Source organism: Hypanus sabinus, chromosome 4 (genome assembly GCF_030144855.1).
Source record: "Hypanus sabinus isolate sHypSab1 chromosome 4, sHypSab1.hap1, whole genome shotgun sequence".
Classification (NCBI taxonomy): domain Eukaryota; kingdom Metazoa; phylum Chordata; class Chondrichthyes; order Myliobatiformes; family Dasyatidae; genus Hypanus; species Hypanus sabinus.
Window position 1 is genome coordinate 103,851,455 of NC_082709.1, and position 15,391 is coordinate 103,866,845.

Sequence of the window (15,391 nt, forward strand, 5' to 3'; positions counted from 1 at the left end):
ATTATACTTAGTACTCTGACTGATGAAGGCAAACTTGCTGTACACCTTCTTTACCACCCTATCTACTTGTGTTGTGACTTTCAGGGAGTAATGGACTTGCACCCCAGGTTCCCTTCGTATATCAATGTTCCTAAGGGTCCTGCCATTTACCAAAACTTAACACTTAACACTTGTCTGGATTAAGCTCCATCCGTTACTTCGCTGCCCAAATTTCCAATTGATCTATATCTAACTATTTTTGTGCTGCACGTAAACTTATTAACCACATCTACATTTCATTCGAATCATTGATATATTTAACAGATAGCAGAGGATCTAAGGCCAAAGGTTACAGTCATGTCTGCAGTGTCCAATCAGAAAAGCACTCCTCTACCATCAGCCTTCTTTGGCCAATCAATGCCTGGGGGGTGGGCTAAGACCTGTTTTGAGTGCTAGATGCCTTTGTGGCAAGGCAGTGAGACAGAGGTTGCATTTTTATTGGACACTTCATCTCAGTGTCCCAAAAGCTTCACAACCAATGAAGTACTTTACCATGCAGTTATTACACACAGGGAGCACTGTAACACTCAGTTTATCTTTGTCAGCAGATGCCAATTAAGAAACAAATACTACTACTTTCCTGAATGGATTATTTTTGCAAGTTTACACCGACTTGCACTTCACATATCTTCTACCAACCAATTCAATTAGGCAGCTTAACCAAACATAAATTCATATCTTTGGTTTAAAACATATCTTTTATGTATTTAAGTGAGGTTGTTGGGTTAGACTAATTAGCACAGCTGAAAGTGCATTTATCACAATAAGTACATTCCTCAGTGTCAGAGAATAACCTGATACTAATTAATTGACAAAAATGTTTGACAAGTTTCAAAGGTTTACAGTGGTTAATTTAGTATTTAAGAGGTTTCACAATTTGTATGTTAATATGGAATTGAGTCTTCAGAAGACATGCAGGTACTGTAACTTAACCACTGTTATGTTATAATCCAGCACCCATCATCAGCAACAGAGGGGATTAATACACTATTAATACAGAAAGAATGATTGCATCCAGCAACAGTCTGGGAAGTGTACTTTATGTGCCAGCTGGCATGGGAAGATTATGCAGGGGTTTACATTTAAAAAATCACAAGGGTTAATCGGGAGAAAGAGAAGGTAACAGCAAAGTGTTCCTCTGGAAGTTCACCAAACAGTGGTTGGCCTTAGCTGAAGTGCCAAAGATAGGACTGGACACTGCACAGCAGTACAGCCCTTAGAAAGGACACAGAGTTGTTCTCAAGCGTGATGGACATTAATTATTAGAAGTTAGAAATGTTCCGATTGTTCTCTTTGGAACACAGCAGCCTAAGTAATGGTGTAACAGACGTATTTAAGATGAAGGAAAGCTTTAGTAAGAGTCCAGTACTCAAACAACTATTCCCGTTTGAAGCATAAGATCCAGTGCAATTGGAGCAACACATAATCTGCTGGAGTCAAGTAGGAGGAGAGGGGGGGCTTTGAAACTGGAGCCTGGGGTGACTGGTGCACTGAAAAGGGGTGAAAGACAATGGCCAAGTGTTTTCAAGTGAGGGGAAGAGAGGGGTGGAGTTGGGAGACACAGCTGAATGATAGATGGAGGTAGACAGAGAGAAATCAGAGACAGATTCAGTGAGGTAGCAGGAGAGGATGGTGATGATGAAGACAGTTGCTGCAGGGAGATAAACAGGAACACAACAGACCCCAGTGCTGGAATCTGATGATGAGAAGTATTGGGAGAGAGGTGGATGGCAAGAGGAAACAGAACCAGATAGGGTAGGGAAGGGAAGGGGAGGGTGTGTGTGTGTGTGTGTGTGTGTGTGTGTGTGTGTGTGTGTTTGTGTGTGTGTGTTTGTGTGTGTGTGCGTCCCCGTCCATCTCTCCTCACCATTTTCACTCCTGAGGCAGATTTTTGATCTGAAATGTCAACAGTCTTCCCCCCACTCCCCCCCACCCCAAAGTTGCTGCTCACCCAGCTGACTTCCACCAGAATATTGTTTCTTGCTAGATACTCGATTTGGTTCATAAACCAACCATAGGCTGGAAATTATTGGTAAAAATGTTAGAGATGAGAAGTTAATACTTCTTTTCTGATAGATGGTTGTCAAAGTTGAAAAATATGAGGAAGTCTGACTTTATGACAGATGGTCAGTAACTGAGGATGAAAACACTTAAATCACACATAGAGAGCAGAAATATGTGATGGAGCATGATCGATCTTTTATTGAGGCAACACTGCACAACAGACAGAATGGTCTTATTCTGTGCTCTATACTTCCTGGTTCTACTAGCACGCACAGAACATCCAGTTATCATCACATTGGTACATGTGGGAGCTTGTTCTGTACAAATTGGCTCTCATGTTTCTTAAAACATAACATAATTAAACACTTTTTCTTGGCTATAAGGTATTTTCGGTGGTCTCAGTTTTAGAAAGGTGCTATATAAAAGCAGATCTTAATTTCTTTCAAGATAGGCGAAGTGTTGTTCCTTATTGTGTATTCTATACCTGTATTGGTCGCCCATCCTGTTGTCCAATCATGTTTCTCCACTCCAGCAGGGAGTGCTGTATATGGTGGAATCCGGTCTCCCAAAGTCGGACATGCCCTCCCAAATCCACTGACACCACTCCTCCAGTTCCCATGGGTGCTATTAGGACTTCTGTATCTGAGATCTGAGACAGCCACTGAGTGTACGGTGAGACAGAGAGAGCCCTGCAGAAAAGAGAAGTGTGCAGGTGCATCACAGTAGCCAGCCTGGATCCAAACCACCATCTCAAGCCTGATAGATGTAAAAGCCAACTTTACAAATGGGCATCCTAGGAATGAGTTACACTGGATGCACAACCTCTGCTGCTTGTGATTTAGAAATAACCTGGATGAAAATGTAAATGTGTTACACTTTGGAAAATCAGGTGTATGTAGAATCTTAATAATGGTGCTGAGCAGGGAAATCTAGGGGTCTAAATTCATAGCTCCCTGAAAATGGCCACAGAGGTTCATAGTGTGATACAGAAGCCGTACTCCATGCTTTCCTTTATTAGTCATGGATCCGAATTCAACAGTCGGGAGGTATGTTTCAGCTTTATAAATCTCTAGTTAGGCCATATCTGGAGTATTTTATTCAGTTCTGTCACCCCATTATGAATAGGGAGGATGTCGAGGCTTTGAAGAGGGTGCAGAAGAGGCTTACCAAGATACTGTCTGGATTAGAGAGCTTATGCTATAAGAAGTGGTCAGCCAATCTTCAGTTGTTTTCTCTGTAGCGGCTGAGACTGAAGGAAGATCTAATAAAGGATTATAAGATTATAAGAGGCATAAATAGAATAGACAGCTGGCCTTGTTTTCCCAGGGTTAAAATGTCGAATATCAGAGGGCATGTATTTAAGGTAAATGAGTTAAGTTTAAGGGCGATGAGCCGGGTAAGTGTTTTGTTTTTTTTAAAAACACAGAGTGGTGGGTACCTGGAATGGTCTGTCCGGAGTGGTGGTGGAGACATTAATGATAAGTTGTTCAAAAGGTTCTTAGATTGACACATAAATATGTAGGAATGGATATTGTGTAAGCAGAAGGGATTAGTTTAGTTGGGCTTTTCACTACTAATTTAAATAGTTTGTCACATGAAGGCCCTGTTCCTGAGCTGCGCTGTGTTCAAGCACAGAAACCATTCATTCTAACCAAGTCAAGGTCAATAGTCAGAATCTTTCTCCCTGGGTAGAAATGTCAAGCACTAGAAGATATGTATTTTAAGATGAGAGGGAGACATTTAATAGAGATGCACAGGGCAAGTTTTTTTTAATACAAAAGAGAGCAGTAGGTGCCTGGAATGGACTGCCAGGGAAAGTGCTGGAGCAATAGTGGCGGTTAAGAGGCTTTTAGATAGAGACATGAATGTGTAAATAGACGGAAATGAATCATTTGTAGATAGAAGGGGTTCAGCTTAATTTGGCATTGTGTTTGACATTGACATCATGGGCTGCAGAACATGTTCCTGTTCTATATTCGAAGTTTTCAAGGTAAACGTTCATGTTCTAAACAAGAATTCTACCAGAAATGGAAGAAATTCTGCAGGTACTGGAAATCCTGTGCAAAACACACAAAATGTTGGAAGAACTCAGCAGGTCAAGCAGCATCTATGGGCAAGAACAGTTGACATTTTGGGTGAGACCCTTTTCCTGAAGAAGGTTCTTGGCCCGAAATGTCAGCTATTTGCTCATTCCCATGGATCTTGTCTGACCTGGTGAGTTCTTCCAGCATTTTGTGTGTGTTGCTCAAGAGTTCTACGAGCACTCTTTATTCAAACCAATTCCCACACCCCTATTCCTTTCTCACTACCTAACTCCCTCTTAAATTTGTGTTGCTCTTCTCTTTAGTTCTCTGGACAAGTAAGTTATTCCCGATCTTCTCCATTAGATTTATTGGTGACTTCTCCATAATCCTGAAAGTGGAAACATCATTAGGAAGGCTTTCCATCCATTGCTTTTAATAACCATGAGTAGAATAATTGTCTTTATTGTGTGAGTTTGGCCAAACAGCAGTGATATACACTAAGAGGGGTATTGGTAATTTGGGATCCTGTCCTTGAAGTATGAAGCTGGGGGATTGAATTAAAATTTCAAAACAAATAGTATATATTTGTTGGACGTGCTGACATGTAAGATGGAAGTAAGGATGAGGAAGATAAACTCCTTGACAGAATGACCCATATTATTAAAAGTATCCCCTTTCATAATTTGCTTACCTGGGAATGGGAACATATTTAATTTTCTTGGTGTTGAGATCAGTTACTTCTAAGAACACCGTGGTATCTGGAGGTTTCACATCTAACAGAAAGGAAAATAAATGAGTACATGGAATGTAGAACAGTGCAGCACAGGAAAAGCACTTCGGCTCATTGTGTTGTGCTAAAATTAAGCAAGCTAAAGATGCCTAATCCCTTCTGCCTGCATAGGGTCCATTTCCCTGCATTCTCTACATACTTATATGCCTACATAAAAACCTCTTAACACTTCTATTGTACCTGCCACCACCACTCCTGGCAGCAAGTCCCAGATGACCACTCTCCGTGGTTCCGTTCTCCGTTCAAAAGATTATCTGTCCAATAGTTTCAGGGTCCTGACCTTACTTTTCAATGTATTAACTAATAAACAAATAGGAAAAAAAAGACATTTGGTAGATGGAAGATGGTGAAAGGGAGAGATAATCACACAATGGAAATAATGTAGTGAAGGTGGGGGAGAGCTGTGTAGAACAAAGATATTATCTCGTTGGTAGGGCCAAATGATTTAATGTGACTATTAGAAACTGTTTATATGAAATTCAGCACCTGCAGTTGTGTACAATGTGCTTCTAAATGAGGCTACATCCACACTAGACCGGATAATTTTGAAAATGCCGGCTTTGCGTAAAAACAATAAGCGTCCACACTATGGTTTTGGGGGATGAAAACACCGTTTTAGTGTGGACGAAGGGTAAAAACGAAGAGAAAAAGCTTCGGTTACGGATTTATCCGGTGTAGTGTGGACGTAGCCTGATACATTAAGTCATTTGGCCCCACCCATTGGAGATATTCCCTTTGTTTACCCACTCCTCCCTCATCTTCTGAAAATTGTTTTGTTTTCTCTCCTTCTCAATACTGCTAAATACTGGACCCAAAATTCTAATTGTTTCTCCTTGTGTAGATGCTGACTGAACTGCTGAGTATTTGTAGTATTTTCTGTTTTATTTCAGGTTTCCTATAACTGAGATGATTTTAGTTTTCATTTTCTGGAGAATTTATGGAAGGTTATAGAAATGCAGAGCTGGTTGTCTTTAGTACACCTGAGAAAGCCATTCCACTTTCCCAGACAATGGTGCTGAGAAAACCAGAGGGTTGACAGTCTGAAGAACCATGACTGTAAAAGATCTGCTCTACAACTGTATGGAATTGACTGAAAAGAGAACATCAGTGCTACACCCACCTTGTAGGTAGATTTCATTTAGAGGCACATCTGTGGCTGCAACAGCTCGAATCACCTGGTTGGTCCCGGTCAGGGTTACGCAGTTGGTCTGTTTAACATTCCTAGTCAAGTTACTACCGTAGAAGAGCTTGTCTGTTGAGGAACCACCAAGAGTTCTGTCCAGTTGAGCTTTTCTTTTCCATGTGTACACTTCATTGGGAGACTGCAGAAAGGCATTTTAATTAAGTATAACCCATGAATTAATCAACAAAGGAATTAATAAACCATGAAAGAAGGAAACCTAACAAGATAATCTTGTTATCTCTGTGACTCCTCTTTGGAGATCTTATGAACCACCTTCTTCTTGTGATCCTTCTTAGGATGAAGGATAATTTGCTGATTAAGAGCCCGGTTGAGATGGACTGAGCTTGCTATCTCCAATAGTACTCAAATACCCACCTTGTGAAAGAATACATTAGAAACAACAGGGTTGCTGTAAAAACCTGTTTGGTTCACTCATACAATTGTGGAGGAAATCTGTTATTCTTGCATCATCTGGCCTATTTGTGGTATTGGTTTATTTTACTTATGTCTAAGAAACATACATAACTAAATTGAGGTGGGAAAAGGAAGAAGAGAATGCATTGTAATGTTACAGCTACAGAGAAAATGTTAGATAAATAAAGGGCCACAGCAGGGTACAATGGGAAACACAAGTTCATGTTTATCATACAAGAGCCCTGTTCAAGGTCCTTGAGCCTGGTGGTAAGAGCTCTAAGTTTTTCGATATTCTGCTTCATGGAAGGATTTGGGGGAGAAGAGGGAATGACCAGGGTAGGAGGGTCCTTGATTACATTGGCAACTTTCCTGAGACAGTGGGAAATATAAATGAAGTCATTGGAAGGGAAGCTGGTGTATATGATGGACAGGGCTCCATTCACAATTCTCTGCAATTTCTTATGGTCTTGGCAGAGCAGTTGTAATACCAAACTGTGATACATTCAGATAGGATGATGGAGGAAGAGTTTAGATTGTCAAAAATGCAATGATGCTTGGTACAAAATATTGTTAAAACCAGTAACCCTGACACACTCGACTTCAAGGTTATTCTGCATGTGAAGTAGAAATGAAAAACAACTCACTGATCCATACCATCAGTTCCAAATTAGTAAACTGAAAAGCAATCCCATTTTCAGGTGCTAACTGATGTGAATAACCTCTTATGTGAACTGAACCCTATTCCTTTGATTTGTGCTTTACCATCAGATCTGGAAATCCAACAACTATAGTTGCAAAGCTGTTTTCATCGGACAGAATCCGATTTGGAGAAGCAATCTTCTGTCCCAGAGCTGCACTGAGGTTCACTGGGGATAATTCTTCCTTTGACACTGTACAGGGTTCTAGGAGCTCCAGGGCTAAAATCAAAGGATGACAACTCATCATTAGTACTTCAAGACATTCATTAAACATACAGAATAAATACCACTTTCACTCAAACTGCAGCAACAGGATGAGACTACTTAGGAATGAGGTTTGAACAAAAAGTGAAATCATGACTGCTACTGTTTGTACATTTATGTGCAAAAATATTCCAAGGGGTTATTTTCATTTGGTGAGATTCTGCTGCATACATTTAAACAACAACATTAACAGGATAATAACAGCCACTTCATTATTAAAATGGGAATTTTGGGTGATGTACAGTCTCAAGAAAGTTATAAATATTCTGCATCAACTTTCACATTGTTTGTCATCATACTTCTCAGTCGTGCTATTCCATGAGTATGTGCAATGAGGCCGCAGCAGCCTTTTACCTGTTTTAGTGTAAATTTAAATATAAAAATGAAGACATGAAAGTTATTGGAGGCAGTCTGAAAAGAAGCAAAGTGATCTGAAGCAGGCTTGATCTGATACAGGCTGAAGTGGGAATTATATGGTCATGTTAAATCATGAGAGTTAATACATAAGATAATGGTCATCTACATACCTGCAGAGATCCCAAATCCTGTGTGGACTGGCTCCTCATTTATTGCATGCAGCTCACAAACTCCTGACGAGTCATATCCAATGTGCATTGACTTCATCAGGAGGAACTTCCTGAAAATTAATGAGAAACAATTTGTTAATAAATACGCAAACACGAGGAAATCTGCAGATGCTGGAAATTCAAGCAACACACACAAAATGCTGGTAGAACACAGCAGGCCAGGAAGCATCTATAGGAAGAAGTACAGTCAACGTTTTGGGCAGAGACCCTTGGTCAGGACTAACTAAAAGAAGAGATAGTAAGAGATTTGAAAGTGGGAGGGGGAGATCCGAAATGAAAGGAAAAGACAGGAGGGGAAGGGATGAAGCTGAGCCGGAAAGTTGATTGGCAAAAGGGATACACAGTTGGAAAAGGGAGAGGATGATGGGACGGGAGGCCTCGTGAGAAAGAAAGGGGGAGGGGAGCACCAGAGGAAGATGAAGAGCAGGCAAGGGGGGGGAGGGAGGGGGAGGGGGAGGGGGAGAGGGAGAGAGGGAGGGAGGGAGAGAGAGAGGAAAAAAGAGAAAAAAGGAATAAATAAATAAGGAATGGGGTAAGAAGGGGAGGGGGGCTTTAATAGAAGTTAGAGAAATCAATGTTAGGCGAAAGGGATACACAGCACCTTATATTCCGTCTGGGTAGCCTCCAACCTGATGGCATGAACAGTGAATTTGTGGAATTTGTTACCATAGGCAGCTGTGGAGGTCAGGTCGTTGGGTGTATTTAAGGCAGAGATTGATAGGTTCATGATTGGACATGGCATCAAAGGTTACGGGGAGAAGGCCAGGGACTGGGCTTGAGGGGGAGAAAAAGGATCAGCCATGATAGTATGGTGGAGCAGACTTGATGGGCCAAATGGCCTAATTCTGCTCCTATGTCTTATGGTCTTATTATGGAAAGCACGAGAACAGCTATATTTCATTCGGAGTTTGAAGAGACTTGGTATGTCACCAAAGACTCTTGCAAATTTCTCCAGATGTACCATGAAGAGCAGCTGGTATTGACAGGTCAGTGCAGAAGATCATAAAAATCTGAAGGAAGTTGTAAACTCAGCCAGCTACATCATGGGCACTACGCTCTCATCATCCAGGATATCTTCAAAAGGAGATGCCTCAAGAAGGTGGCATCCATCTTTAAGGATGCCTATCATCCAGGTCATGCCCTCTTCTCACTGCTGCCATTAGGGAGGAGGTATAGGAGCCTGAAGACATTCAGTTAGTGGTTTAAAAATAACTTCTTTCCCTCTGCTATCAGTTTCCTGAATGGACAATGAACCCATGAACACTTCCTTTCTATATATTATTTGCTCTCTTTTTGCACAACATATTTAATTGATTTTTAATAAATATTTCTTATTGGAATTTATAGTTTTTAAAAATTATTATTTATTGTAATGCAGTGCTACTGCCAAAAAACAAATTTCACAACATATGCCAGTGATATTAAACCTGATTCTGAGGCAGTAAATTAGATTCAACGTTGGTTTCGTAGGAGAATACAGAGAGTGGTAGTAGAAAGTTTAAAAAATGACAAACTTCACCAAACAGTAAAAAAACAGGCATTAATTTTTAAGAGCAAACACGAGGAAATCTGCAGATGCTGGAAATTCAAACAACAACACACACAAAATGCTGGTGGAACACAGCAGGCCAGGCAGCATCTATAGGGACAAGTGCTGTCGACGTTTCGGGCCGAGACCCTTCGTCAGGACTAACCGAAAGGAATGATAGTAAGAGATTTGGAAGTAGTGGGGGGAGGGGGAAATGCAAAATGATAGAAGACCGGAGGGGGCGGGATGAAGCTAAGAGCTGGAAAGGTGATTGGCGAAGGTGATACAGAGCTGGAGAAGGGAAAGGATCATGGGACAGGAGGCCTCAGGAGAAAGAAAGGTGGGGGGGAAGCACCAGAGGGAGTGGAGAACAGGCAAACAACTAAATATGTCAGGGATGGGGTAAGAAGGGGAGGAGGGGCATTAATGGAAGTTAGAGAAGTCAATGTTCATGCCATCAGGTTGGAGGCTACCCAGCCGGTATATAAGGTGTTGTTCCTCCAACCTGAGTTTGGATTCATTTTGACAATAGAGGAGGCCATGGATGGACATATCTGAATGGGAATGGGATGTGGAATTAAAATGTGTGGCCACTAGGAGGTCCTGCTTTTTCTGGCAGACCGAGCGTAGGTGTTCAGCGAAACGGTCTCCCAGTCTGCGTCAGGTCTCACCAATATATAAAAGGCCACACCGGGAGCACTGGACGCAGTATACCACACCAGCCGACTCAGAGGTGAAGTGTCGCCTCACCTGGAAGGACTGTCTGGGGCCCTGAATGGTGGTGAGGGAGGAAGTGTAAGGGCAGGTGTAGCACTTGTTCCGATTACAAGGATAAGTGCCAGGAGGGAGATCGGTGGGAAGGGATTGGGGGGACGAGTGGACCAGGGAGTCGCGTAGGGAGCAATCCCTGCGAAAAGCAGAAACGGGGGGAGGGAAAAATGTGTTTGGTAGTGGGATCCCATTGGAGGTTGTGTAAGTTACGGAGAATTATACGTTGGACCTGGTGGCTGGTGCGGTGTTAGGTAAGGACAAGGGGAACCCTATCCCGAGTGGGGTGGCGGGTGTACCTTGACACTGTCTTATCCCCCCTTGTTCAATCTCTTCCCACCTATGTTCATGACACTTCTCATGCTTTGAATTTTTTCAATGATTTTAAGTTCCCTGGCCCCTACCGTCTTATTTTCACCATGGACGTCCAGTCCCTATATACCTCCATCCCACACTGAGATTATCTCGAAGCTCTTCACTTTTTTTTTGGATTCCAGACCTAACCAATTCCCCTCTACCACCATTCTCCTCCGTCTAGCAGAATTAGTTCTTACTCTCAATAATTTCTCCTTTGGTTCCTCCCATTTCCTCCAAACCAAGGGTGTAGCTAGGGGCACCTGTATGGGTCCCAGTTATGCCTGCCTTTTTATTGGCTTTGTGGAACAGTCCATGTTCTAAGTCCATACCGGTATCCATCCCCCTCTTTTCCTTCGCGACATCGACAACTGCATTGGCGCTGCCTCTTGCACGCACGCTGAGCTCGTTGACTTCATTAACTTTGCCTCCAACCTTCACCCTGCCCTCAAATTTACCTGGTCCATTTCCGACACCTCCCTCCCCTTTCTTGATCTTTCTGTCTCCATCTCTGGAGACGGCTTATCTACTGATATCTACTATAAGCCTACAGACTCTCACAGCTACATGGACTGTTCCTCTTCCCACCCTGTCTCTTGCAAAAAGGCTGTCCCCTTCTCACAATTCCTCTGTCTCTGCTGTATCTGCTTTCAGGATGAGGCTTTTCAATCCAGGATGGAGGAGATGTCTTCCTTTTTTAAACAAAGGGGCTTCCCTTCTTCCACCATCAATTCTGCTCTCAAACGCATCTCTCCCATTTCCCGCACATCGGCCCTCACCCCATCTGCCCGCCACCCCACTCGGGATAGGGTTCCCCTTGTCCTCACCTACCACCCCACCAGCCACCAGGTCCAATGTATAATTCTCCGTAACTTCCGCCACCTCCAACGGGATCCCACTACCAAACACATTTTTCCCTCACCCCTTTCTGCTTTTCGCAGGGATTGCTCCCTTCGCGACTCCCTTGTCCACTCGTCCCCCCCATCCCTTCCCACCGATCTCCCTCCTGGCACTTATCCTTGTAAACGGAACAAGTGCTACATCTGCCCTTACACTTCCTCCCTCACCACCATTCAGGGCCCCAGACAGTCCTTCCAGGTGAGGCGACACTTCACCTGTGAGTCGGCTGGTGTGGTATACTGCGTCTGGTGCTCCCAGTGTGGCCTTTTATATATTGGTGAGACCTGACGCAGACTGGGAGACTGTTTCGCTAAACACCTACGCTCAGTCCGCCAGAAAAAGCAGGATCTCCCAGTGGCCACACATTTTAATTCCACATCCCATTCCCATTCTGATATGTCTATCCATGACTTCCTCTATTGTCAAAATGAATCCAAACTCAGGTTGGAGGAACAACACCTTATATACCGGCTGGGTAGCCTCCAACCTGATGGCATGAACATTGACTTCTCTAACTTCCATTAATGCCCCTCCTCCCCTTCTTACCCCATCCCTGACATATTTAGTGTTTGCCTGTTCTCCATCTCCCTCTGGTGCTTCCCCCCCCACTTTTCTTTCTCCTGAGGCCTCCCGTCCCATGATCCTTTCCCTTCTCCAGCTCTGTATCACTTTCGCCAATCACCTTTCCAGCTCTTAGCTTCATCCTGCCCCCTTCGGTCTTCTCCTATCATTTCGCATTTCCCCCTCCCCCCACTACTTTCAAATCTCTTACTATCTTTCCTTTCGGTTAGTCCTGACGAAGGGTCTCGGCCCGAAACGTCGACATCGCTTCTCCCTATAGATGCTGCCTGGCCTGCTGTGTTCCACCAGCATTTTGTGTGTGTTGTTGTATTAATTTTTAAGGTTATGCAATATGGCTAAGTGGGGGCAAGGGAGAAAATGAGAGAAAAGAAATAAAGGCTAGAAGTTCATTTGAAACAGCAGAAACTGAAAATTGTGATCATTTTGGAAAAAAAACATTTAAGACATTTTAAAAGACCACAAATGAACTGGGCTCCAAGATCTACATGCTCCATTGGACCTCACCATAAAGAGGAGCAACTAACTCAAAGTGAAGCTAGTTTCTACATTCACCATGGAACTCTTGGAAGACATATGATCTTTGAAATAAATTTGCAATAATGTATCTCATATTTTCTTCAATGGCACTGGTCCACTACCTTGGAATTGTCTACTTAACACCATTGCTTAAGCAAATCACCACACAAACTGCATTGGCTCAAGAACCTTTCCAACCACCAAGTTTTGGGGATAGCAATAAATGGACTCATAATTGGGAACAAATAAAATAAACAGCAACTGTGTGGGCAAGTTATTCATTGTGGTTTGAATGATAGAATTTCTACATAGACTGTCTTATATATAATTTTTATATTTCATCTTGTTCAAAAGTTAAGATGGTGGCTGCAATCATTTGAAAATGATTGGTTCAAAGGTTGAATTGGTTAGATATCCTTGGAGACCAGTTAACTTTTCCTATCTAAGTTTTCGATTATCTCAAATCTATTTTGGAGAAATAGTTATTCAGGCTTTTTTTTCTGTAACAGATTTGATAGTTGCCAGACAACAGGCTTAGGTAAATTTTAGGTAGTACTGAGAGTGAGGAAGAAATTTTAATGAGTAATTTGAAATTGTTGGGTTTGCCAAAAGATGTTCATGTTAAAAGTATTTGCAACCATCTCCTGGTCCCTGTCTGCATCACCAGGTTATCGGTTTACAACCAGGTCTTTTGTTATGTGTGTTAGCTTTGGATCTTTGACTGAATAAAACTTTCCTACAGAAGAAAACTCAGACTGACACCTTGTCTATTCCCTAATTTTGTAAAGATCACATAGCACTGGGCATCTTTTGGGCTAATGTTAATCCCTCAACCAGAAATGATGAAAAACAGATTACTTGTGCGTGCATCTCACTGCAGTTTCTGGGATCTTGTCGTGTAAAAGGCCACCTCCCTAAAAATCTTCTTATCTTTCACAAAACACGAGGTTAATGACATCATAAATGATTGAGATGATCTATGAGTAATCATTTCACTGTTTAATCTGCCAATACTTATTACTCAGCCCTGATGATCTAGGAGTTGTGACAATATTGGCTATTCCAGGGGTCTGCTGTGGGGCTAGAGTCACATACGGAACCAAACAGATGAAGGGTGAATTTCCTTCCATAAAAGAGTGGTTAATTCATAGTTGCCATTATTGTCGTGATCTTAATAAGATTGGACTTGTTTAATGAACTGAATTTTAATTACCCAGTTTCAGTGGTCAGATTTTAGCTCTTCCCTCCTGCTCATTAATCTATACCCCTCATTAAAACAGTCACCAGATTACTGGACCCAAATGATATATTCAAAGATGTATACAGCACAGTATCAGGTCCTTTAGTTCCACTAGTCTATGGTGACCAAAATTCCACTTCCCCGCATCTGGCCCAAATCGTTCTTAACCCTTCCTATCCATGCACATATCAAGATGTCTATTTTAAACAGTGTAATTGCACCTACCTCTACCACCTCCTTATGGCCCTGTAATTGTGTGGTTGTATTACTTAATATGATTTCATCACAGAGACTAGACTGGAAAGCTACAAAGAAGGCATTACAGCAGTTACATTTTATTAGGAGTTTGAGGAAATTTGGTATGTCACCAAAGACTCCTGCAAATTTCTACAGCTGTACCATGGAACACATCCTAACTGGTTGCATCACTGTCTGGTATGGAGGGACCACTGCACTGGATTGGAAAACAGCTGCAGAAAGTTGTAAACTCAGCCAGCTCCATCAAGGTCACTTGTCTTCCCCGCGTCAAAGACATCTTCCTTTAATTAATTTATTTAGAGATACAGCGCAGAACAGGACCTTTCAGCTCCACCACCAGCAACCCACCGATTTACCCCTAACCTAATCATGGGACACTTTACAATGACCAATTAACCTACCAACTAGTATAGTCGGCCCTCCTTATCCGCGAACTCCGCATGCGCGAATTGAACCAACCGCGAATTGCGAAAACCCGGAAATGCTCTTCCAGCACTTGTTGGAGCATGCACAGACTTTTTTTTTCTTGTCATTATTTCCTAAACAATGCAGTATAACAACTATTTTACGTAGCATTTACATTGTATTAGGTATTATAAGTAATCTAGAGATGATCTAAAGTATACGGGAGGATGTGTGGGGGTTATCATGGATCGGGATCGAAAACAAATCGTAAGTTCTCTTACTAACTAAGTCAGATCAGGTACATCCGGTATTACTTAGCATCAGTTAGTCAAATGTTTGCCTTAGTATATAGTATATATTTTATCTTTCTAGGCATACAAAACACTAAAGAACGCATGTTTCAGCACTGGGCGCAGGAACGGAAGTTCTCGGGACTCGGGATAGACTGCTCCCCAGCGCACTCTCCACCATACCGGGTTGATGTGAGGATCAAAAACACAAGACCCAAAAACCCAATAATTAAACCACTGCATTGCTTAGTAATAATTGTAGCTTTCATTGGGGCAGAGCCTTTCTCACTTTATCCTTTAAGATTGTTCTGATCGTTGACCAACGTAGCCTAACACTTTTCCAATGACTGATGGCATTTCATCTCTTTCTGATCGCTTTATTATTTCCACTTTATTTTCCAATCGTGTTCGTGATTATTTTTGCGAACAGAAACACTGCGGATTCAGATCTCTACTGCCAGGTCTTAACGTCCACTGCACTGAGACAGGTTAAATAAGGTCTGGGGTTCCGCTGGGTCCTAAGGTCCAACACATTGAGACAGGTTGA

General features: G+C 42.2%; 1 protein-coding gene across 1 annotated transcript in view; it reads right to left on the reverse strand.

Moving 5' to 3' along the window:
• Positions 1–15,391, reverse strand: part of vwa8 (von Willebrand factor A domain containing 8) — a 476,539-nt gene that overhangs the window by 104,374 nt on the left and 356,774 nt on the right. Inside the window, exons 33-37 of the mRNA XM_059967797.1 lie at positions 7,944–8,053; positions 7,217–7,371; positions 5,978–6,179; positions 4,759–4,840; positions 2,528–2,732 (exon numbers count right to left, since the gene is read on the reverse strand). Coding sequence (XP_059823780.1) covers positions 2,528–2,732; positions 4,759–4,840; positions 5,978–6,179; positions 7,217–7,371; positions 7,944–8,053 — 754 coding nt within the window. The remainder of the gene's footprint in view (positions 1–2,527; positions 2,733–4,758; positions 4,841–5,977; positions 6,180–7,216; positions 7,372–7,943; positions 8,054–15,391) is intronic.